This window comes from Equus caballus, unplaced genomic scaffold (assembly GCF_041296265.1).
Source record: "Equus caballus isolate H_3958 breed thoroughbred unplaced genomic scaffold, TB-T2T haplotype2-0000437, whole genome shotgun sequence".
Classification (NCBI taxonomy): domain Eukaryota; kingdom Metazoa; phylum Chordata; class Mammalia; order Perissodactyla; family Equidae; genus Equus; species Equus caballus.
Window position 1 is genome coordinate 3,236,696 of NW_027222394.1, and position 23,140 is coordinate 3,259,835.

At 45.9% G+C, this 23,140-nt stretch overlaps 1 protein-coding gene across 4 annotated transcripts in view; it reads right to left on the bottom strand.

Moving 5' to 3' along the window:
• Nucleotides 1–5,273: 5,273 nt before the first annotated feature.
• LOC138923017 (rho GTPase-activating protein 20-like) overlaps nt 5,274–23,140 on the bottom strand; it is a 93,065-nt gene continuing 75,198 nt past the window's right edge. For 2 of the 4 annotated variants that reach the window (XM_070259543.1, XM_070259545.1), the window contains 6 exons: nt 22,667–22,856; nt 21,076–21,457; nt 18,739–20,179; nt 16,928–17,128; nt 14,689–14,810; nt 13,304–13,824 (listed from right to left, as the gene is read on the bottom strand). In XM_070259543.1, coding sequence (XP_070115644.1) covers nt 20,031–20,179; nt 21,076–21,457; nt 22,667–22,856 — 721 coding nt within the window. In that variant the 3' untranslated portion in view covers nt 13,304–13,824; nt 14,689–14,810; nt 16,928–17,128; nt 18,739–20,030. Of the gene's footprint in view, nt 5,304–8,092; nt 8,182–8,714; nt 8,788–11,698; nt 11,784–12,686; nt 12,793–13,303; nt 13,825–14,688; nt 14,811–16,927; nt 17,129–18,738; nt 20,180–21,075; nt 21,458–22,666; nt 22,857–23,140 lie in introns of those variants that run through there. The other 2 variants (XM_070259542.1, XM_070259544.1) reach the window with 2 other exon arrangements.

Sequence of the window (23,140 nt, forward strand, 5' to 3'; positions counted from 1 at the left end):
TCCCGTCATTTCACTTTCGTGTTTTTGGCCAGTCTGAGGGGTGGTTCTGGCGTGTCCGGCAGATTTTTCTGGCTTGCCTGGAAGTTGGTTCTGGCGTATCCGGGACCTGGTTCTGGCATATCTGGCAGGTGATTTCAGTGTGTCTGGCAGGCAGATATGGCGTGTCAAGCACCTGGCTCTGGCATGTTCGGCTGGTGCTTCTGGCATGTTCACTTGATGGTTCTGGCGTTTCCTGAAGGTGATGACAGCATGTCCGGCAAGTGGGTCCCTTGTGTCTAGCAGGTGGTTGAAGCTTGTCCAGCAGGTGGTTCAGGTGTGTCCAGCACCTGGTTCCAGCATGTGCAACAGCTGTTTTTGGCATATCCGGCAGGTGGCTCCAACGTGTCTGGCAGGTGGTTCAGTCATGTTGGGAACCTGGTTTCAGCATGTGCGACACCTGTGTCTGGTGTATCTGGCAGGTGGTTCTGGCATGTCCGGCACCTGGTTCTGGTGTATCCGGCAGGTGGTTTCACAGTGACCAGTTCAGGTGTGCTCAGCAGGTGGTTGTGGCGTGTCAGTCACTCGGTTTTAGCATGCTGGGCATGTGGTTCTGGAATGTCCATAAAGTGATTCAGGCTGGTCCAGCAAGTGGTTCAGGCTAGTCTGGAAGGGGCCTAACGCTTGTCTGGCACCTGGTTCCGTCCTGTGGTTTTCCTGTTTCTGGAGTATCCAGCAGATGTATCCACGAGGTGGTTCCGGCATGTGTGGCACATGGTTTTGGCGTATCTGACAGGTGATTTGGACATGTCTGGCAGGTGTTTCCACCATGTCCGGGACCTGATTCTGGCATATTTGGCAGGTGGTTTCAGCGTATCCGGCAGATGTTTCTGGCATATCCAACAGGTGGTTCTGGTGTGTCTAGCAGCGGCCCAAGATGTGTACAGGGTAGTGGCAAAGAGTGTGGGCTTTGACTTGGGTTTTAATCTCTACCCTGCCACTGTTTGAAATCCAAAGGTTGAAGGCCATATATGGCCTTGGGCAAGAGACGTAATCCTTCGTAAACCTCAGTTTGATAACAGTCTCTTCTCCATGGAGATTTAAGATAAATTATATTACAGTACCTGGCAAATAGTAGATTTTCAATAAATGGTACTTTAAAATACTAATAATGACAACAACAATAACAATATCCTTGGATCTACCATTAGAAATTATGAGCATTTTTAGTTAAAGTATTGAGACATCAAGAGCAAGAGGTATTGCTATAAAAAATTAGTAAGAATTACAAAATTTAACATTAGTTGGCCACAAGTATAAACTGTGGAGTCTTTCTAGAAAACAAATATAGAGATTTTCCCAATCAGTCTTACATGTTTAGAGGATGAATAGGCTCTCATTTAATCCGGAACACTGTCAGCCATTGCTTTGGATCAGCATTTTCCCCCTTAAGTGTCCATTTGGAGACTTAAAGAAAGTAGAACTCACTCAAACTTTTCTTTTCTCATCCACTTATTGCTGCTTTCTTCCAGCAATAATTAAAAGCTGTTGATGATTCTTCCCTCAGAAACTGTCTGAGAAAACATAGCAGAAATACAATAAATATGTTAAATGGCATTTTTATTATGTAGATGTTTTATATAAGGTGACAAATATTTTTCTTTTATGCTGCTTTAGAACTCATAAAACATGATTAAAAACACTGTTAAAAAATCTCTGTAAAATTTAAACACACATCTCCAAAATCATCTCTGAAAAAGTATAAATACAGAGTTGACAGACTGCAATTATTTACAAGTCACACACACATATTGACAAAGCCTGGGATTAGCTGGGTGATCTGGCAAGATCGCGTGAACCTTTCTTGTGTTTTAATTTTCACCAGCAGTGTAATAATAGTTTTTATGCAAAAAATATAGTTTAAAAATTCCTGCAAATAGCTCAATCTAATTATGTCCCTGATGATCTAATTAAATGTTAAATTTTCAGTTATTAAAAACCCACATCTTTCTTTAAAAGAAAATGTTTTAATTAATTGCTGTATATGTTTTATGTTTTACATATGCTATATATTACAAATCAATCACTCTCTTCGTATTAGCTATTTAAGCTATTTCTAATTTTCCTATTATACGTAATCCTTCAATTAACATCTTTTAAAAGGTCAACTTTTGTTCAAGCTTCTCTTTTATGTCTCAACATTAGATTTTTATTTCCCTGGTCTTTACAATGGAAGACAGGAATGGCACTCTATTAAAAACTGAAAGAAGTAAAGATGCCTGTCAAACAATGCAAAATTTATACATTTCCACCCCTTTCTGTCCTTCCCCACCACTGCCATCTCCACATAAGTGTGATCCGTTTCAGTGTGTCCAAGTTTCTGATAATTTCTTAGGATACAATCTGAGACAGGGGAGTTACTGAGTAAATTAGAAATTATAGAAACATGAAAGGAAATTATTGGTGGCAAAATAGAAAAATTCAAATCCTATATATATGGAAATAAGAAACATTTACATCAAAGAAAACAAAGATAAAAAGAAAGTCAATGGAATGGGGTAATGCTTGCCATTAGTATGTCAGAGGGAAGTCTGATATCTAAAATATAGAGAACTGCTGATAAATTTTTTTGGACAGTAACTAGGATCTAGTGGATGAATAAATATTGGCAGAGGAGAAAAATGAGAGCTGGAGGGAAAGGAACTTGCCCATCTTCTGAAGGAAAGTAGACTGTGAAGAGCGTGCTGAGTCTGTGTGCTTGATTGTGCCATCTTGCACTCTCTCTTATTCAGGGTGATGAGTATTTTGTACACGAAGTTTAGATCTCATGAGTAAACATAAAGTGTGATGTGCACTGATAGAGAATAGATGCAGGAAATGGGATGGAATGGAGCAGGGTGCTGGAATATGTATATACAGTGTGATGTGCACTGATAGAGAATATATACGGGAAATGGGATGGAATGTAGCAGGGTGCTGGAATATACCTTTAAAGTGGTTTTACTGTACCAGAGGACATGATTGTGTTTGCGACTCTGATAAAGAAATATTTTGAATGATTTCTTCTTTTGAAAGACAGCGTGCTCATTACCATTGCCTTGTCACTCTTGCTAATTTTTGTTAGTGTTTCCTTCTAGTCATTTCCCAAGTATTCCTGAGAAATGAAAAATCCACTTTGTGCCGGATTTTTTTTGCATCTCCTGCTGCATCTGACAGGCCAGCTCCACGTGGAGATGGGGGCGAGGTGGGTGGGGTCTTGTGCAAACAGCAGGACAGGGGGGCCTCTCTGCAGGGTCGACAGCTGTCAATGCTGCCCAGGGACATGATGCCCCAGGGTCACGTGGCCTGGGAATAAATACTGAGCCCCTGGAGAAAGGAAAATGGACAGGAAGCGGCTCAGGTTAATAGACCGACTTATAAAAATCAGATGCATCGAACGCCACAAGTGTCCACAGCTGCATAAATGGAGGAACAGCACACAGGCCGTTGTGGAGGGAATATTACGCAGCCATGAAAAGGAAGCAGATTTGGACATGGGCTCCTTTTTCATGGCTGCATAATATTCCACTGCACAGATGGACCGTATTTTGCCCATTCGTTTTCGGTCTCATTTATTCCTCCTGCAAACAGCGGCTAGATCACCGTCCCAGGATGCAGGCATCTGTTTTCGTGCTTTCGGCACCGAGGATGGAGCGTCGGTTTTTGCACGGGGAAGGAGACAAGCAAATGTGGGGACCGACTGGGCCCTTTTGATGGTGGTTTTGAGGTTGGGAGGCAATGCTGTCTGGGAGTCGGTTTGTGATGGGTGATTTGGGTCAGTCAGGTCCTGCGCTTCTGAAGGACGGTGGTCGGACCTCAGAGGTGGAAGGAGGCAGTGCCCACCATGCCCTGTGACCTCCCCACCACCAGGCTCATCAAAGGGGGAAGCGGCCTCTGACTCAAGACCCGAGTCATCCTTTGAATCAGAGATCAGTTTTTTCTGAGGAAGAGTGGCCCTGAACTCACATCCATGCCCGTTTTCCTGCATTTTGTATGCAAGATGCTGCCTCACATGGTTTGATAAGCAGAAGAGGCAGGAGGGACCCTCCCTGGAGGACCCGACACATGACCCTTCACCCCAACCAGCTCCTGGTCCCTCGCAGAGCACCCCCCGCCCCCGCCTGCCTGGGTCAGTGTGCAAATGAGCGTCACCTGCTGCGTGGCCCGCGAGGCCCTTTGATGTGTGGCTGCCCCGGAAACGACTCAGGAAACGGCAGCCGGCTTAATTGAGGTGAACATGAAAGCCACTGCTGTGTTAATTGGGGCCGCTTGGCCCCCAACCGAGTCAGGACTCACATCTTTCACGCAGCAAGCTGGGCGGTAATCAGCCCCGGACACCGAGCGCTCGGCCGGGGAGCCCTGGGGGGGGGCCGGGTGTCATCGGCCTGGATATAAAGGAATGGGGCGTGAGCCGAGGGCGTCTGCGTATCAGATGCCGGAGGGAAGATGGGGTTTAGGGGAATCGTTAGTGGGGGGCAGTTGCCTCCGGTCCCCCCACCCAGGTCGTCGGCACACCCTGTCGGGGCTGCCTGGGCCGCTCGGGGGCTGGGAATCAGGCTGAGGGGTGGCCAAGTATGCAAAACGGGATTGGATGGGTGAGGCAGAGTGCAGGTCCGGAGAGTTCCAGGTGAAGGACCGTTCAGGGGTTTGAACCCCAGGGATCCGTCCTACCCCATCCTGGAGCCCAGAGTCTGAGGTCAAGGGTTGCAGGGCTGTGCTCCCTCCGGAGGCTCCACGGGAGGGTCCCTCCGGCCTCTTCCAGTGTCTGGGGCTCCAGGGTCCCTGGGCTGGTGGCCGCCTCCCTCCCGTCTCTGCCTCCGTCCTCACGGGGCTGCTCCTCTGCATCTGTGTCTCCTCTTCTCATAAGGACCCCAGTCCCGTTGCATCAGGACCTCATTTCACCTCCTTAAAGAGCCATCTCCAAATCCTGACATGTGCCAAGGTCCTGTGGTCAGCGCTCCTGCCCTGTTCCAGCCTGCAGTGCCTGGTCCCCTGGGATGGGGAGGAGATGTCCTAGTTAGGTGTCTCAGGAGAGCTGATGAAAATTCATTTCAAGGGCATTGTGGTTTAGAGCGAGTCCCATGAGCAACAGACATTTTCAATATCTCATAGTAGCAATAACTTACTTTGGTTTACCACTTTCAAAGGGGAAATCTGCCTGTCTGTCTTCCTTTCCCCAGATATTATCCAGCTTTGTAATGCAAACAATGGCTCCCCTGTTGTTCTCACTGAAGCGCGGGTTACAGTGGAAGGCGAACTCATGCCCTCTCTTGAAATCTCAAGCAAGCCTGTTTTAAACCAAAGACCAGAGTTAGTAAAATGATTCAAGCTGTGCATTTGTATCAAGTGAAGAACATGCAATTTTCTAAAGAGCAAATCATTGTATAAATACCTGACAATTTTCTAAACAGAAATCACACTGACGGTACCCTGGGCCAAGGACTGGATGTAATACATGAGCATCTGACAGGAAGCAAGACAACGTGCTGAGTTTTTTGCCTCGTTGTCTTGGTCACGTCATTCTAGTCAGCTGTCATTCCCTCTTTACCACCTCTACCCATGAAAGGTCTTCAAGGTTTTCTCACAGAGGTTTTCGGGCCACTTTGAGGGCACTTTATGCTTTACTTTGCAGAGAATAACGGTTACCTCCTTCCTGCCCTGCCAGCCTGCTTTTAATCCCTACTAATGGCAAATAAGAGCTTTCAAATACTTGGCTTCCTCATAGTTAACCAAAAGCCAAGTCCTGACACAGCAAGAGCTAGACAACATCGTTAAAGTTCAGTATTCCGATGCTAAGTTGTAAAGTCGTGACAATAAATGTGGTAAACATTCCATGATGTCAAGTGGAACTAATGAAAGTGATGCTTGGCTTTTTTTTTTTTTTTTCAAAGATTTTATTTTTTCCTTTTTCTCCCCAAAGCCCCCCGGTACATAGCTGTATACTCTTAGCCGTGGGTCCCTCCAGTTGTGGCATGTGGGACACTGCCCCAGCGTGGCTCAATGAGCAGTGCCATGTCCGCGCCCAGAACTCGCTCCAACGAAACACTGGGTCGCATGCAGCGGAGCACGAGAACCTAACCCCTCGGCCACGGGGCCAACCCCACGAAAGTGCTGCTTGGCTTTTTGACCCCAGTTCCTGCACTTGGATGTCAAGGCAAACACAAGTCCTGGCTGCCGAATCACTAACTCTTTCCCTCAGTGTCTCAGCGAACCCCATAGAGCACTGACAGAATCAGCATGTGCTCTGGTTTTAAAGCAACGTCTGCACTCTAGACCTTTTAACAATGATTCTCTGTATGTTTTGATTCACCCAGTAATGAACACATACACCACACTGTGTCTTCCAATGATTAAATTCACAGGGAAAAGACCAAGATAGCCAATGGCAATAGAATTTGTATTTGACTGAAAATCCAATGCCTATATTTCCTCTGCAGTGAAAAGCAAGATACTGTCATCTCTACTGCCTTCAGTGTTCTTTTTTTCTTGTAATTCCTCACATAGAATTTGCAGGACCAAGCAATAATTTTTTCAGTTTAGACCACCTTAACCACTTCAACCAGAATTACTTCTGAGTGGCCGCAGTGTCAGTCTGCATTTCTAGTGTTCCTGGAGCTAAAGTTTCCAGTGCAATAACCCTAAATAAAGCAAAGATATGTATATCAGTGTGGTCCTGCATGAGAGGGGTCGTACAGGGAGGAGAGCAGATATTAACAAATCATGAGTGCTGTGTGCACAGGGTAAGGTGTGCTGGGTCCTACCTTATGTTGGGAGGAAAGATGGACGAGGACATAGGCAGAGGATATATATGTTTTGTACTTTGCTGTGAGGCAAGCTTTATTGTGCAGGGAAGAACTGTGCCATCAGAAGCTGTACAGGCTGTGTGGAAGTAGCAGTTGGCTTAGGGTGGTGACCTTCATGCGGAACCAGAGGAAGCTGGCTGGAGGTTGGAGTGAGTGGGCCATTTGGATGTAAAATGATCAGATCAGAGCTGAGTCTATCTCCTGCTAACAGAGGAGGTGGCTCCCTTTGATTCACCAGGAAAAAGGTGACAGACACTCATGGAGTCTGTTTGCAAATTATTGAATAAACCTGTGTGCATAGCTTGACTTTGTGCCTTTTGTGTCCTGGTCATAAGACCCAGAAACACAGATGAATTAATGGCTGCAGTAGCTTTAGTGGCACCACTGACCTCAGGGACGGGCGTACTGGACAGCTTCAGGATATCCTTAGCCTTCTTGTTTTACACGTAGGTATAACCAGTGGTGATCACCAGGCCCAGGCATCCCAGGGCAGCCATGGATCAGCACGGATTTACCTGTTAGCTCCAATCTTACCCCATCCTAGCTCACCTCAGTCAAACCAGTTCCAAGGGCAAAGGTTGATTTATTTTGAGGAAGTCTTGTAACTTGAGGGATCTGTTCAAATCTTCTAAGTATATAGAGTCTGCTCAGAAAACTGGGGTTCTCCATCCTGCCACTTGTCAGCTGTAGACCAGGCTAACACCATAGAAATCTGTGACCCTGCTGTTGCCCCCACTATGAAGATGGAAATGGCAGCCGAGCTTGCAAGGTCCGAGACTGCACTGTGACCTGCACAACTGCGGGGAGATTTGCACGCACATCAGGACAGAGTGGCATCACTTTCAAGCGCTCAGACCAACTTGGAACAATGTCCAGTGGGGTCTTTTTGTTTTCACACCTTGTTTTTGATGGGCATGTAGACATAATGTGCATGCTTGGTTGTTTACACAATGTATGGCGCAGAGGTGGAGAGACGGCCAGGCATCATATTACAAAAGCTCCACGTTTCCTTGAGCTCTAAGGCTTTCACTGCCAGGAAACACCAACAGAATGGGTTTCCTGCTCTTCCTCTTTGTCCTCAGAAAGTAGGACTGTTTTATTCTTGATTCTTCTGGTTTAAGATTCAGTGAGGGAAACGTTGTCCCCGTATTGGGAATACATATTGATTTATGGGATAATCCCGTACTGTGGTATAGCCAAGATTCTAAATGTGTAGTTTTAAAAATTCTAAACCAATCAGCAAATACGACAGACTTGCTAATCTTGCTGTTCACCTGTTTGCACTGCGCTTCACAGTGCCCAGAATTGTTATCAGCATGCAAGGCGTGACTCCTCCAGGCAAAGGCAGGTCACAAAGCACAGTCTGGGAATAAAAAAATATATATGTGGTAAATATTCCATTTGCACTTTTGGTATCCTCTTAATATGTTGCCTCTATGAATCATTACTGTGTTGTTTTGGTAGCAAATTTTCATTATTTAAAAAAAAATTTTAATTTATGTTTTTATTTTTTATCATTTTAGTTGCAGTAACATTGGATTATAACATTATATAGCTTTCAGATGCACATCGTGATATATTTCAAATTCTGTGTAGACTGCATCATGTTCAACACACAAAAACAAATTATAGTCCACCCCCTCACGTGTGAACCTAATCACCCCTTTTGCCCTGTTCCAGCCCTGATTCCCCTCTGGGAACCACCAATCCAATCTCTGTTGCTAGGTATTTGTTTGTCGTTATTTTTATCTTCTGAGTGAGATCATACGGTATTTGACTTTCTCCCTCCGACTAATTTCACTCAGCATAATACCCTCAAGGACCACCCATGTTGTCACAAATGGCCGGATTTCATAATCTCTTATGGCTGAGTAGTATTCCATTGTGTATACATACCACATCTTCTTTATCCATTTGTCCCTTGATGGGCACCTAGGTTGCTTCCATGTCTTGGCTATTGTGTATAATGCTGCAATGAACATAACAGTGCATGTATCTTTATGCCGTTGTGCTTTCAAGTTCTTTGGATAAATACCCAGCAGTGGGATAGTTGGATCATATGGTAGATCTATGCTTAATTTTTGCAAGAGGCAGAGGAAATTCCAGGCCTGAAATGCAAGGGAAATGCATGCATTTCCCACACCCAGGGCCCCCCGACCTGTGCAGGGCTGGCTGCGTCCCCAGATCCCTCCCCACGTTCCCTGCTTCTGGAGGACTCTTCCCAGAGAATGGGGGCCATGAACAGCAGCCAAAGCCTGATCAAGTCAGCGGGGACTGAAGGACAGTCTGGCAGCAGAAAAGCCATGCTGGCTTCCAGGAGAGGGGCTGGGTGGGTGATGGGAGGAAGCCTTGTCTCTAGGGAAAGTTGCTTCTCTTCTCCAAAGCAGGTATGTGGAAAGTAAGATGCCTCAGGCCAGGCCAGGGCCACATGGCACTGCTACCGCTCCACACACTGTCACCACTGTGGCGGAGAGGGATGCTGGAGCTCATGCCGACAGAGACCCTGAGTGCCTGTGCACAAGGAAGGAGTGGAGGCACCAGGTTTTCTATGTCCCTGTGTGGCCAGGACAGCGGCACTGCTCAGGGATGTCAATGCTATAATGAAGTCTGTGCTATTTATCTGGCTACTCAGAAAGGGTTTTCAAAGCAAGAGGAAAGAGGAAATAGGGTAGGAAGGCAGGCCTGGGCCAAGCGGCCTCCATCACCTCCATGTGCTAAGCAGGCCCCCTCTCTGGAAGGGGTTTCAACGACAGCCTTTCTTTCTACTTCCTGGGCACAGAAACTGAGCAGGAACCCAATGAGAAGGAGGGTTCTGGCCTGGAATGGGGTGTAGCAGCTCCCCATTGGTTTGATCTGAAACTCCCAGGCCATGGAGACAGAGGCCAGGTATGGGGTCTTGGGTTCTTGCCTTTACAGGAGCCCCAAAGGCTTTAGGCTTCCCCCTCAGCTTCCTCTGGTGCACTAGAATGACTCTGGCATCAGGCTGAGGAAGGGAGGCTTTCTCAGAGATCAGCAGCTCTCCTCTGGAAAGGCCCCACCTCACCCCATGAGACTGACTCACAGCAGCGTGGCCCTGATGAAAGTTCACAGCTTCCAGAAACCAGCAGCCTCAAGGTGATGCTCTGAGGAGCAAGGGGCAAAGGAAAAGAGACTCTGCCTGGTTGGCTTCTGCTGGGGCTTGGGAGTGGTTGAGTGGAAGAGGCTGGGACCCCAGACCGCCCGGGCTCTAACAGACCCTCAGGGAAGTGGGGGCTCTTCCCACCCTGTGATCACATGGCTCTTGCTACCAACAGAAAAGGTGAAGCTTGGCCAAGGCCAGCATTATTTGGGGGAGGGGACGTCACAGGGGAGGGAACGGCTAGGGAGCAGGAGCACCATCAAATTCCCTGGTCTGGGCCGAGCGTGTCTTCTGCACGTGCAGTTGCCTTATTTGGAGGCAGGAGGTCTGCTACGGCACTATTTCCAAGGTATTACTATGGAAACGCAGTGTAACCCTGAATGCTGTTATTCTGCCTGGGAGTTTTTTCTCTCAAACCAGCCAGGTTTGGGGGATTTGCATGTGTGTCTGCTGTTCCCCAGCAGGAAGCTGTTCAGTCTCCAGGAACAACTCCCATTTGATTTTGCCAGGGACACTACCTTCCAGAGGATGCTAGCCTAGGACTCCTTGGGGAGGGTAGACAGAGGGCAGACAATGACCATCAGCTGAGAGCAGGCCCAGAGCTGCACTCTACTAGTAGGAGGGTTTGTGCAGCAGCCCAGGGCAGGCAAATCCAGGGGAGACCCGGGGGGCATAGAGGAGAAGGGGGACCCAGTTCCACCCAGGCTGATCTCTGCCACTCAGTGAAGGAGAGAGCACCAGGAAGGACTGCTGAACCCTGGGGGTAGCCATGTTCTGCTATGCCTGGACCTCTGCCAGGCTCTGGGCCTTGCAAGATGCCCAAGGGACCCCCAATCTCCACTCTGCTCATTCTCAGGGTTACTGCGAGGCTCGATCAGGCAAGAACACTTGGTAACAGTGAAGCCTGAGCACAGAGGAAAGGAATAACATTTACTGAGCACCCACACTGGGCCCAAGACCTCCTTTCAAGCTCACAAATAATCCTATAACTGGATCAAAACAAGCCCATTTTGCAAATCAGTTCACTGAGGCTCAGAACCTTTCCTGGTGCCCTGAGCCCCTGGACACTGGCTGGGGAAGAGAAGGGAGAGGAGAGGGGTCTTTGGGGAAGGACTGGACCTGGTGGGACCACCCCAGCCACCTCCCACTCTGGTCACATGGGAGTCAGAGCAGGTGCACACAAATCAAGACCAGCACCAAATTTTCCATTTATGGTCAAGGCCCCAGAGCAAGAGTGGGGTCCCCGAATTGCCCTTCACTTGGCTCCCCTTTCTCAGCCTGCTCTCTGCAAGAGCATCTCTGTGTAGAAAGTGGAACCGAGCTGAGTCCTTCCTTGGACTGTGGCGCATGAGGAGTTTGTGCAGCCAGCAACCCCTCCTGGCATGCTCTTTGCTTCCCAGCAGCTGGAAGGACAGCCAGGGGAAGAGACACACGCTCTGCTACTGCTCCTCAGCACCTGCCCCCTGGCTGGAAGCCTCCTGGGGCAGCCCCAGACCACACAAGCAGGCCACCCTGTCCCTGTAGTGGGTCCTGCCCTGTGGCTTGAAGAGGAGCATGCAGATTGTAGCCCACAGACCACTGTAAGGATGGAGACAACGTGCAGGGCTGGTGACCACCTCAGCCCTGGCCTGAATCCTTCCCTCACCCCTAATTTTAGGCTGGGTCCTGAAGCCCTTGAATCTTCTGGGGTACTCTCGCTTTGCCCCAGCTCCTCATCTCTGAAACCACAAAGTGGACACCAACTGGCAAACCCACTGCCTACCTGTGGCGTGGGTGGCTCGACTTTCTGCTTCTTCTTCTGGTTCTGTTTGTTGGTCCTGGGATAGAACATGAGCATCTCCAGCCACCTGGGGAGAGAAGAGAGGACCGAATCAGACCCCTGCTCTCAGGAACTAGGACCATTTCTTGTTGGGTGGTCCAGGCACCAGGCTCAACACTTCCGGACTGGAGGCACCCACCCAGTGGCCAGGCCTTTGTACACCCAAGCAGGGCAGAGCACTGCCCAGATTAGAGCCTGCCACTGCTGGGGCAGGAAGTGCCAGCAGCACAGCCTAGGACAAGCACTGTGCCAGGGTGGAAATGTTCACTCTCTTGATTGTGCTGATGTTTTCAAAGGGGTATAAATTGTCAAAAGGTATCAAATTATGCATTTCAAATATGGACCCTTTATTATATGTCCAGTCCGTATTAATTAGAAGAGCTATAAATAAAACAAATAAGGTGTTGGCTTGACTTCTGGTTTCTGGTCCATGATGTTAGGAGCCTGGAAGTCTCCACTCCATCCCCAAACACTAAACAGCTGAACAAACTGAAAAGGCTCCAGCTGTTCTTAGGTTCATAAGAGCAGTGAGGTCTTGGGCAAATTGCCGCCCCCAGATTGGGGAGACTCACAGGTGAACGCAGAGAATCACAACTGAGCCCCCGAGGGGACCAGTGCTGGGGCAGGGAAGCCTAACCTGTAATGGACAATCTGCAGGAGGCCCAGTGTGGACAAGTGTGGACCCTCAGAGAGTTAAAATTCCAGGAGGACCTGGTCACAGGGGCCCAAACTTTTGTGAGTTTTGCCTCCAGCAGCTGGACCTGCTTCTTACAGTGAATGTCTGAGAAAAAATATTGTGCTTCCACAGAGGAAAGAAAAAATGAACAATTTTGAAATATGCTAGAGCATTCTGTTCTTAAAAAGTCTGCTCTAAGGAGAAACTATTTTACTAGAACCTGACATGCTAAGGTTTGATCAGGGACACACCTACCTGTGGGCACTCCAGCCCACTTCAGCCATCCCGCCCTGCCTACGTGGAGGACGCAGAGCACACGTGACGTTCTCTAAGCACATGAATGTGATCTCTTCTGATGCCTCTGGGAAGGAATTGGGTCCAAAGTTACCAGAAATGAAAGGAGAATGAACATTTATTGAGTATCCACTAAACGTCAAGTAGTTTATTAAAATGTCACCCCGTCAGATCCTCTCAACGCTGCACTTATAAACACTGTACATCTTTTTCGGAGAATCCATTTAGTGAGATATTAATTCTTTCAATGTCAAACAATTCTAGTTTTCATTTCTTCGAAATTATCTAATTTTGAAGTTTGATATTTCATGTACTACTCCTTCAGTTATATACTCTAAGCATTTTGTGATCACCAGAAATTGCCCAGTTTTTTTTTTTATTGTGGTAAGAACCCTTACCCTATGGTCGGCCCACTTAACCAAGTCATAAGCGCACACTGCAGTACTGGGAACTCTGGGCACAGGGCTGTGAGCAGCTCTCTAGAACTTACTCATCTTGCACGACTGAAACTTTGTGCCTGTCGGACAGCAGCTCCCTCTTTCCTCTTCCCCCAGCTCCTGGCAATCACCATTCTCCTGTTTCTGTGAGTTTCACATTTTTTTCTTCTTTTTTGGTTTGGGGGGTATTTTTCCAGTTTTAATAGGGCATCACTGCCAAATAAACGTATCTCTTTACAATGACATGATTTGATACATCGCAAAAGGTTTCCCCTCATCAGGATAAATAACACATCCGTCACCACACAGGTTTCTCTTTTCTTCTCTTTCTTTTTCTTGCGAGCATATTTAAGTTCTCTCTTCGCAAATTTCAATGACACAATGCAGTGTTGTCAACTATAGTGAGTTGAACCGTTTCAGATAGCTCGCATAAGTGGAATCACACAATATTTGTCCTTCTGTGACTGGCTTATTTCACTCAGCACAATCCAGCGATCCCACTTTGGGGTATATATCCACCAGAATTGACATCAGAATCTCAAAGAGACATCTGCATTCTTGTGTTGACTGCAGCCTTGTTCACAAGAGCCAAGATATGGAAACAGCTTAGTGTCCATCGACAGATGAATAGATAAAGATAATGCCAAGAAATATTACTCAGCCTGAAAAGAGAAGGGTATTTTGCATATGCAACAACATAAAGACATTTATTTGACAAGCAACTGCAGACTTCTGTTTGGGCCAAATGGAGTGAGCCCCATGCAGCCTCTCTCTCTCAGATGACAAATGAAACTCTGGCCAGAGAACAAATAATTGCCGTCTGATTTTCTAAATTCACCAAGTGAACAACTCCCAGTAACTTGAATCCTGATACTGACCAGGTCTGAGACAGGTTCTGTTGGGGTTTTTACATAAAACAATATTTATATATTACAAATGCTTTAAAAATATACGCAAAATAAATTTGAAAATATGCACCAAAATACGGGCAGAGCTTAATAAATGGTTATAAGGCAGTCCCCCTATTGACCACCACCAAGGTCATTGCCGTCCTCTGTGACATTTGCTCAGTCTTAGTTGTACAGGAGACTGCAAATTAGTACTTCCTGTGTCCCTATGTTACTGTCTCTCTAGGCATTTCATTGTGTGGAGTTCGTCAATGTCTCTGGAATGAATCATGAGAAGAATATTATTTATCATATTATGTAAAAAATGACACTGAAATGAGTCTGACCGAGTTGGTGTGAACATTATGCAGCATTTTAAATGCCCTTTTCCCTCAGCAGTGCTATCTGGGGCAGAAAGAACAGGCAGAGCAGCTGAGGGGATTTAGAATTAGAGAGGAGCAGGAGGAAGACAAAACTTCTCCAGTAATCTTTGCAATTTAACCACCACATTGGCGTTCTCACAGCATGAAATCAAATATGATTTTATGTTCATTGCAGGATTGCTAGCACATCATTTCATAAAATGTGCAGGGTTATTGTTTCCTTTCCCGTCATCTGTATTTGAGAGCCCCAACTCACCTCAGACAAAGGTCCATACTGAATTATTCTGTGTCTTCTATTAAACAAAGGATTCTTTGATACAGTGCAGAAAAATATGTACCTTGATGAGCACGAAATTTGAAGAGAAGGAGCATCTAAAACTTAAGAGGAAAAGGAAGAATTAGAAAAAATAATTGAATTATCTGAAAAACACAAATAATATCAGCTTTCATAAGTCACTGTAAAATATAGAAATAAATGACTGACATACTACTTATAAATAGCTACTAAAATTAGGACATTTTTAGAGCTAACGCATTTATTATATATTCCATCATGAATAAGTTGGGAGGCCATAGTAATGAGCCAGGACCCCTGACCTCTGCAGGGAGCCCTCACCCAACCCCAGAAACTGTCTCAGACACTCTCAAGGCATCATGGGTCAGAATCATTCCTTTCTATAGGGAAGGTGTGGAGCCAGTGGTGAATGGAGGGATTGGGAAGCTGGATATGGGAGAAGAACCCGGGGCTCAGAGGCCCTTCACAGAGCAGGAAAGTGCAGGGAGGAGTTCCCCCTGGTGGCTGTTGGGTGATGCTGCTTGACCCAGGTCAGAGCTTTCCCTGGGCTGTGCTGTTTACCTCTGAAGGACCATGCTGATGCACACTGCCCACCATGGGCTAGAGGATCAATGAGTCCCGTTTCAGTGGGTCCAGTAACTTCATTTTCCTCTCCCGCAGTGTGTCAAGTCTCCACCGCTAGAAGCTCACAAGCTCTCTCTGCGCTTGGGGCGTCTGGCATGTGGCTCAGTGCGTCTTCATATCTGCTGTCCCCCAATTCTGTGTTCACCATCGCCCAGAGATTTCAGTCATCTAGTCTCAGCCCAGATGCCCCCTAGGGTCAAGGTGAATGTTTCTGCATATAACACGGATGGTACTTGCACCTATGCTCTGCTCAAGTGATACCGTTCCTGATGGTTTGGGTTTCATTATTTTCCTAGAATCGGAAAATGAAATTGCCCTACATCCTCTCTTCTTTTCCTCTCTCTCTATATGTAACATATAATATACAACATACATAAGATGCAACATGTAACACATAATATGCAATATGTAGCATTTCATACATTATAATGCATTTTACATACGAAGTTCTCTCCATATAATACATTACATATATTTATGTTTTTATATGTAATTTTATAATACGCATATTAGTTTAAAATAAATATAAATTCCTTACTTTATATGACTGTTTGATGTAGCTAATATATTTTTAATCAAGTTCTGTAGTGTTACTCAGTGTGAGGGCTGATAGAACAGGAACGTTACTACAATGGAACCTCCTCCCTATTTTAGGGCTCTTCTCCCATTGCTGTACTAAAAACTCTCACAGCCTGTGACTGTAATGTACTGGGCCCTAATCAAGATTTTTTTAAGAGCTCCATGGAATTATTGAGTGTTAGGTGTCTAGGATCTGAATCCAAAAGAAAAGATGTTTATCCAGTACTTTCCCAACCAAGGAACCACAGGGAAGAGCAGGAGACGTTGTGGATTGACCTGAGGGAGGTGAGCACTGAATGAGATGGCATTGAATGTGGAGATCACTGTGGGTGGTATTGATAGATACCTGCGCAGTATTGTCATCCAGTCCGTGAACATGGCTGCCCTTTCACTTATTTAAATTCGTTTTTTTCAGTAATGTTTGTATTTTTCAGTTTACAGCCTTTTCTATTTTATTATTTTTGATGCTTTTGGAAATGGAACTGCTTTCTTAATATCCTCTTAATCTTGTTCTTTGTTGTTAATTAGAAAACCAACTGATTTTTGTAGAGTATTACTACCCTTAAGTCCCGTAGGAGATACCAAATAGAACCCATTAGGGGTTATGATAGGAGTTGGTTTTCCTATCTTGAAACAGTAGGGTAACAAGTATTGAGGCAGGTGGGAATATGAAAATGAAGCACTGCCATCCGTGAGCAGTACAATGAGTAACCCTGGATCCACCTCTAAAGGCATTGAGGAAAAGTAGGGATTTTCCTGAAGGTTTAGTGGAGGCCAGAGAATAGCTATCACAAAGCACACCTGAGAGCAAAGCTTCTTCAAAATCCCCTTCGAGTAGCTCTGTCTTCCTAGATTTCCATTCCTTTTGGCAACTGCCCCAACTCTCTCTTCTCCCTCTCTGCTCGTTTTCCCCAGTCAAGCTCATTTCTCTCTGCATCTTTCTTCTCCAAACCCCCTCAGCTTGCATATCCACCCAGTGATAAATACCAAGCCCCACCTCGTGGTCATCCACTCCTCTGCAGCTTCTCAAGGTTGCCCCAGGACTCTGAAGCACCAGCATTCTTTCCATCTAGCATCACTTTGGAACGTAGTTAGTGACGTAACTCATCGGTGAACAACATGGGCTCTAAATTCTGACTTCATCTTCGCAAACCGGGTGACCTCAAACGATATCCTTCCTCTGGAGCTGTTTTCCAATCTATAAAATAAGGATAATATAAGTACTTGGCCAGCATGATTGCCATGAGTATTAAATGCGATGATGCCTGCAAAATGCCGGTCTGTAGTGACTGTGCAGTAACTGTTAGCCATCAGTACTATTATTCATCTGCTGGAAAATTCTATGAGGTCAGTAGGGCAGTGGTTCCTGTTTTGATATGAACAAAGCAAGGACCCCAGTGGTGAATTGATTTGCTCAAGGTTGTACAAGACAGGCAGCCAAGCCAGAGGTCAAATCCCATCCCTTGAGTCCAGAGCCTTTGGATTTCTGCCCAATTTCTTAAGGTCAAGACCTGACAAGCAAGTGCTGGTGAATGGGGTCCCCCACAGCTTGGATGCTGTTTAAGAATTCTGAGGAGAGGCGATACCCCTTCCTGGCTTCAGTTTTCAGTGCCAACATTAAATTATGATGATGTATGACATGAGATTGTGTCCCCTGCTGGCCCCTGAAAGTTGCATTTCTTCTGAGGGCGACTAGAGAGGATCCATTTTGCTGTTCTCAGTAGGTCTGGAGTGACCTACTCTAGTCCCTCTGCTTGGGACACAAAGCTCATTGCCCTCATGAGCCATTTCTCACAGCAGCCACTCAGGGACTTCCTACATACTTCTAGTTTGCCTGGATGGTGTCATCACTTCATTAAAATACAGAATTAAAGTTTGTCACTGGACACCCAGCCAGCTGTCAGGATCCCCCCCTCCTCCTGCCAATGTCACACACTTGGTACTTCCTAGTACAGTGTGGTGTTTAGGGAATTCTGGAGTCAGACAGATATGAGTTCAAGGTCTAGGTGTGACACTAAATGTGGACTTGGTTCAATTTTTCAGCCTCTCTGAATCTCCATTTCTTCATCAGTAAAATGGGTATTTGGATAATGAAAAGCAGGCAGTTAATACTTCCTCAGACTCTGGTAGTTCATGAGATTGTGTCAGTGAGATATGACTACACTAATGTCACATAACAGATAACCATATACCTTAGGGGCACATGACAATCAACAATCCACAGAAGAACAAATGTAAGTAGCCAACCCAAATGTGGACAGACTTCCCTGCATTAGTAAACAAAGCATGTCCAATTAAAGAAAACCCAAGATACCATTTTTCATCTATACTTAATGGGAACTCTTTAAAAGATAGACTTTACTTTTTAGAACAGTTTTGAGATTGATAGAAAATTTAAGAAAGACAGCACAGAGAGTTCCCATACACCTCTGTTCTGGTTTGCTATTACTAGCATCTTACCTCAATCGGGGATATTGGTTACAACAGATGAAATTATACAGGTTCATTGTTATTAACTAGACGTATGACTGTTGATGCTGACCTTGATCGCCTGGCTAAGGTAGTGCTTGTCTGTTTTCTCCACTGCAAAGTTACTGCCCCCTCTTTCCATACTGTGCATTTTAGGAAGGAATTCCATGCACAGGTCTCTCCCTGGTTGATGCCCCCTCAGCTCTCAGGATCAGGGCAGAAAAAGGAAGATGTGCACAGCTGACTCTCTCCCAGTTCAGGCCTCATCCTGATGCAGTACCACGTGACCTATATAGTGAGGGGTATGTCTTCAATAGCAAATATTTACTGAATACCTACCTGGTGTTGAGTCTGGTGGTTGGCAGTGGAATCCCAGGCTGTGCTAGACAGCCTCATCCCTGCTCAGGGAGCTTGCCCTGAAGTAGGAACATTAGGGTGGGAGGCATACATGGGGCCATCCTTCCCCAACTTCACCACTGGAGACAGGGAGGCCAGAGAGGACACTGCTGCACTCATGGGTCTGTGATGGGATGAGCGTTGTGGGATGATAGGAGAGCAGGGAATCAGAGGCAACACGAGAGCTGAGGGCACCTGGGAATGACGTGAAGAGTCCTCGGGTTTAGGCAAAGATGTAGAAAAGTCCATGAAATGATATAAACAGAGGAGGATGGAGATAAACAACATGACCTGGGAGAAGTGAACTACCAGGGAAATGAGATTAGAATTCAGGAATTACGAGACCCTGGCAGGGCAAGTGCCTTAGGAATCCCAGAAGATGTGCTTTGGTTTGTCAGGTGGAGGGGCTTGGTCATCGGTTGAATGTGATCTACTGAGGCTGCTGGAAAGGAAGACAGGGAGAGGCCACATGTCAGCAGGGTGAGAAGTGAAGTGTGGGTGAGAGAGTTGACAGAGGGAGGACAGATTCCCCTCCAGGAAACCTTGCATGGGAAGTGTAAGATGGAGGAGTCCAAATCTGGATGTCCTTCACTGTGTGTCATAAAAATAGAATAATGTTAATTTGTATATTTTTGTCACAGGAGAAGATAAATTCAAAGCTTATAGATTGATTACCCTTTAAAACATTAACTGTTTATGTCCAACAAAGAAAATTTGCTTCTTTGGCCCCAGCTTGGTGCCATAAAAGTACTATACTCAAAAACATTCTTTACCACCTTACTGGTCTCCTCAGTAAGATGAGTTTAATAACATTTGGACTCAAGTTTAGACTCTAGTGTGTGAGATTCATGTGTTTAACTTTGTGAAAATTGGTCTCTGACACGTTGGGAGCTTATTTCCTGAGATGTCTGAGAGGATCCTTCCATCTAATCTACTGACCCTGTGGTGACTGAGGACTGGAATCTTCAAGCTCAGGAATTACTGTTCTTGAGTCCTGAGGTGATTCCCAGGAGCTACAAAAACTTTACTTTTCTGACCCTGTATTTTTCTAGAAATTCACCACCCCCACACACTTTTTTGTTACAAGGGGCTGAAAATAATTTTGGGGGCATTAGCTGACTGGTGTCTACGTGATGAGAACATAACGGAGGTAGTAGAATTTTGGAGAAAGTGTTCTTGGTGGGATATTACAGGAAGGAAAGGAAAGGAAAGGGTCGAGTATGATTATGGAGACTCTAATCTTCAGTGACTGAAAGCATTGCAGACAGGGAGCAGGGTGGACCCACGCCACGTGGGGCTTCGGCGTCATTCTGCAGTTGTGCCTTTTTGTAAGTCACTATCACCCTCACTGGCTTGGATTCGAGAGGTTGCTTGGTTGACACTCCTGAAATGAAAAACCAACGATTGTCTTAGTATAAGCATATTCTCAGATACTAGACTCATCTCATTGCGATGAAGTGGATTTTCCTAAAGACTTCCTCAGAGCATTGAGGTAAATGTCTGAAACCAAGAAATGTCAAAAATAGGAAGGGGCTCATGATACAGGCCCCCGGGTTCTGAATCTAAACTCTACCTTCTAGAATGGACTCCTGCCCGTTAGCTGTGATTAGCGAGGTGCCAATAATACCAGCTCTAGCCTCAGGGGCACTTCTACTAGCCTTATTAAATACTTTTTCACAAATTTATTTTACATCCACTATCTTATTTAATCTTTACAACAATCCTAAGATTTAAACATTATTACCCCCTACAGTTTAGAGATGAAGAAACTGAGAACGAGCTAGAATAATTGGCCAAAGATCAAACAGCCAGGAAATGGTAGCACAGGAGTTTGCAGTACTCTGAAAGGTTGTCTGACATCAAGTCAGCTCCTTTTTTCTCAATGATGCTGCTCCTCTTAATCTGTTTCAAAGAGCACTGGAATTCCTCGGTGCTTCAGGGACCACTGAGCAGCAGCGCCTCGGGGCCCTCACTCTGGTTTCAACCAGAGCACGTCTATTATACACATAATAGATTGGAAGTTTTGTTTGAAAAAGTTCCCAGACACTCTATTATCCCATGATGTCTCCTAAAGCTGTTACGAGCTGCACCAGCAACTTCTTGAAGTCAGAGACCTCGACTTCTTTCTTTGGTCTCACAACAGTGTGCAACCCTGCCTGACCTGTGAGCCAGCCTGTGGAAGGAGGAGCAGGTGGGAATCACTGCCCTTGGGATGTGCTCTGGGATCCCCCGTCTAGGTATCTCCCATGACCCCTGGCGGCCTCGCTGCCTGTTTCTCACCGAAGTTAGTCGAAGGATCTGCAGGCTTCTTGCTGCCATCACAATGCATGGAGCTCTCCCCCAGGAGGGAAGCAATGTCTTCTCCGAAGTCAGTCGAAGGATCTGCAGGCTTCTCGCTGCCATCACAATGCATGGAGCTCTCCCCCAGGAGGGAAGCAATGTCTTCTCCGAAGTCAGTCAAAGGATCTGCAGGCTTCTCGCTGCCATCACAATGCATGGAGCTCTCCCCCAGGAGGGAAGCAATGTCTTCTCCGAAGTCAGTCGAAGGATCTGCAGCCTTCTCGCTGCCATCGCAATGCATGGAGCTCTCCCCCAGGAGGGAAGCAATGTCTTCTCCAAAGATCTGGAGGCAGTTCTCAATCAAAAATTGCACAAGAGAAATCTGCAACACAAAAGGGTAAAAACGGGGTGTTCTTTTTCATATGGCATAGTTATAAATCACATTTCATACATGAATCTTGGCTCTAACAAAAATTGTGAAAGAATACTAAGAAAAATTCAGAGAACCAGTTTTCTCTAAGAACGAACTGTGATACTTTCGTGAGTACTTTGGGCACAGGTTTTAAAATACTTTTCATCAGTGGACTAAAGGCATAATTTGTGGTCTAGTTTAAAAGCTAACATTTTTATATCAATGGTTACATCTTGAAAACAAAGGCAATTTTCAAATGTAACCCACATAGGATGTTTGGGGGAAGATGTATACTCTCTTATGAAATTTTATCTGTTCGTTTTCATTAAAAATTTTTTCCGGTTTTGTTGAGATATAGTAGACATATCGCATCTTAGGAAAATTTATAAAGCACCCAATAGACACGGATACGTGAAATTCATTTGTAAGTTTAGGTGCTGCTTCAACTTGGGCAGCAGAGATTTCTGTGGGTTTTTGTGAGGGAAGAAAGCAGCTGGAGAGACACCATTCAGTTTGTCTGGCTGCAGCCCCTCCTCTTGCATTGCCTGCCCCACCCTTACTTTCTGGGAAACTCTCTTGGGAAACAGCTATGATCTTATTGGGCATGTTGTAGCTCTGATGGGATGTTCTGGAAGCTTTTACTAGTTTCCTCACCCTATAGCAGAGGCAAAATAGTAGCCAAGTATTTTTCTGAATGAGCCACAGCTGGCAGAGGAAGGTCAAAGTGTGTGGAGCCATGGGTGCTCATATTGCCCAAGCTGCCTAGGATGTGCCAGTAATGACCAGAGGAGCTGGGTGTTGTTGCCATCGTGTGATGAAGAAACCATGGCTTGGAAACTTTGCCCAGGGTTACACATCCCTCGGTGATTAGGCTGAGAGTTGAACCTTGGCTTGTCACATTCCAAAGCCCAGGTTCTCTTCTGTCATATCGGGCCGCTCCTCTCTCTGCTGTTCAGTCGGTCCAGAGTTTAGTCTCATGGACACGAAGGGAGGAGAGACTCCACTGCTCACAGTTCCCCCTTAACAACCCTCCTTCCCATCCCCACAGAGGAGGATAAATGACTCTGCCACTCAACGGATGCACTTTCAAAAACTGGTCTGTCAGAGTTAACACCGTCCATTTTGGGTTCCAAGTGGGGACTCTGACCCCTAGGGCACGCAAATGAGAGCTTTCATTACCTTTCTTGTGATGTCACTTTCGAAGTCTGCGCTGCAGGCATTGGGCAAACAAAGAATGCTTGGGGCTATGCAGGTGGCTAAGTTGTAAGCTGTCATCTGATTGACGGACGAATGCTGCTGAATGTTGTGCAGCACTCCAAAAAGATAGCGCAGGAGTGCTGCATTGGCTCTGGGCAGCTCGTCCAAAAGCCTAAAGACACAAAAATGGACCTTTAAAGACAGCACGTCATTTTGCTTAGGAAGTTGGAAATACAGAGAAAGGGAACAGAGGACTTCTTTGTAGAGCAGGCACAAGGCCCAGTGAACATGCACGAGAATGCAGAAATGGCCCTCCTAAACATGCTGCCTGAAATATTTCCCTGAAACGCCTAGAACGTGTTCTCATTTGGGCACATCTTATTAATATCGAATTTAATCTAAATATATTTTAAAACTCTGAAACATTGCAGAAACTCTTCAATTCAAGTTCACAAA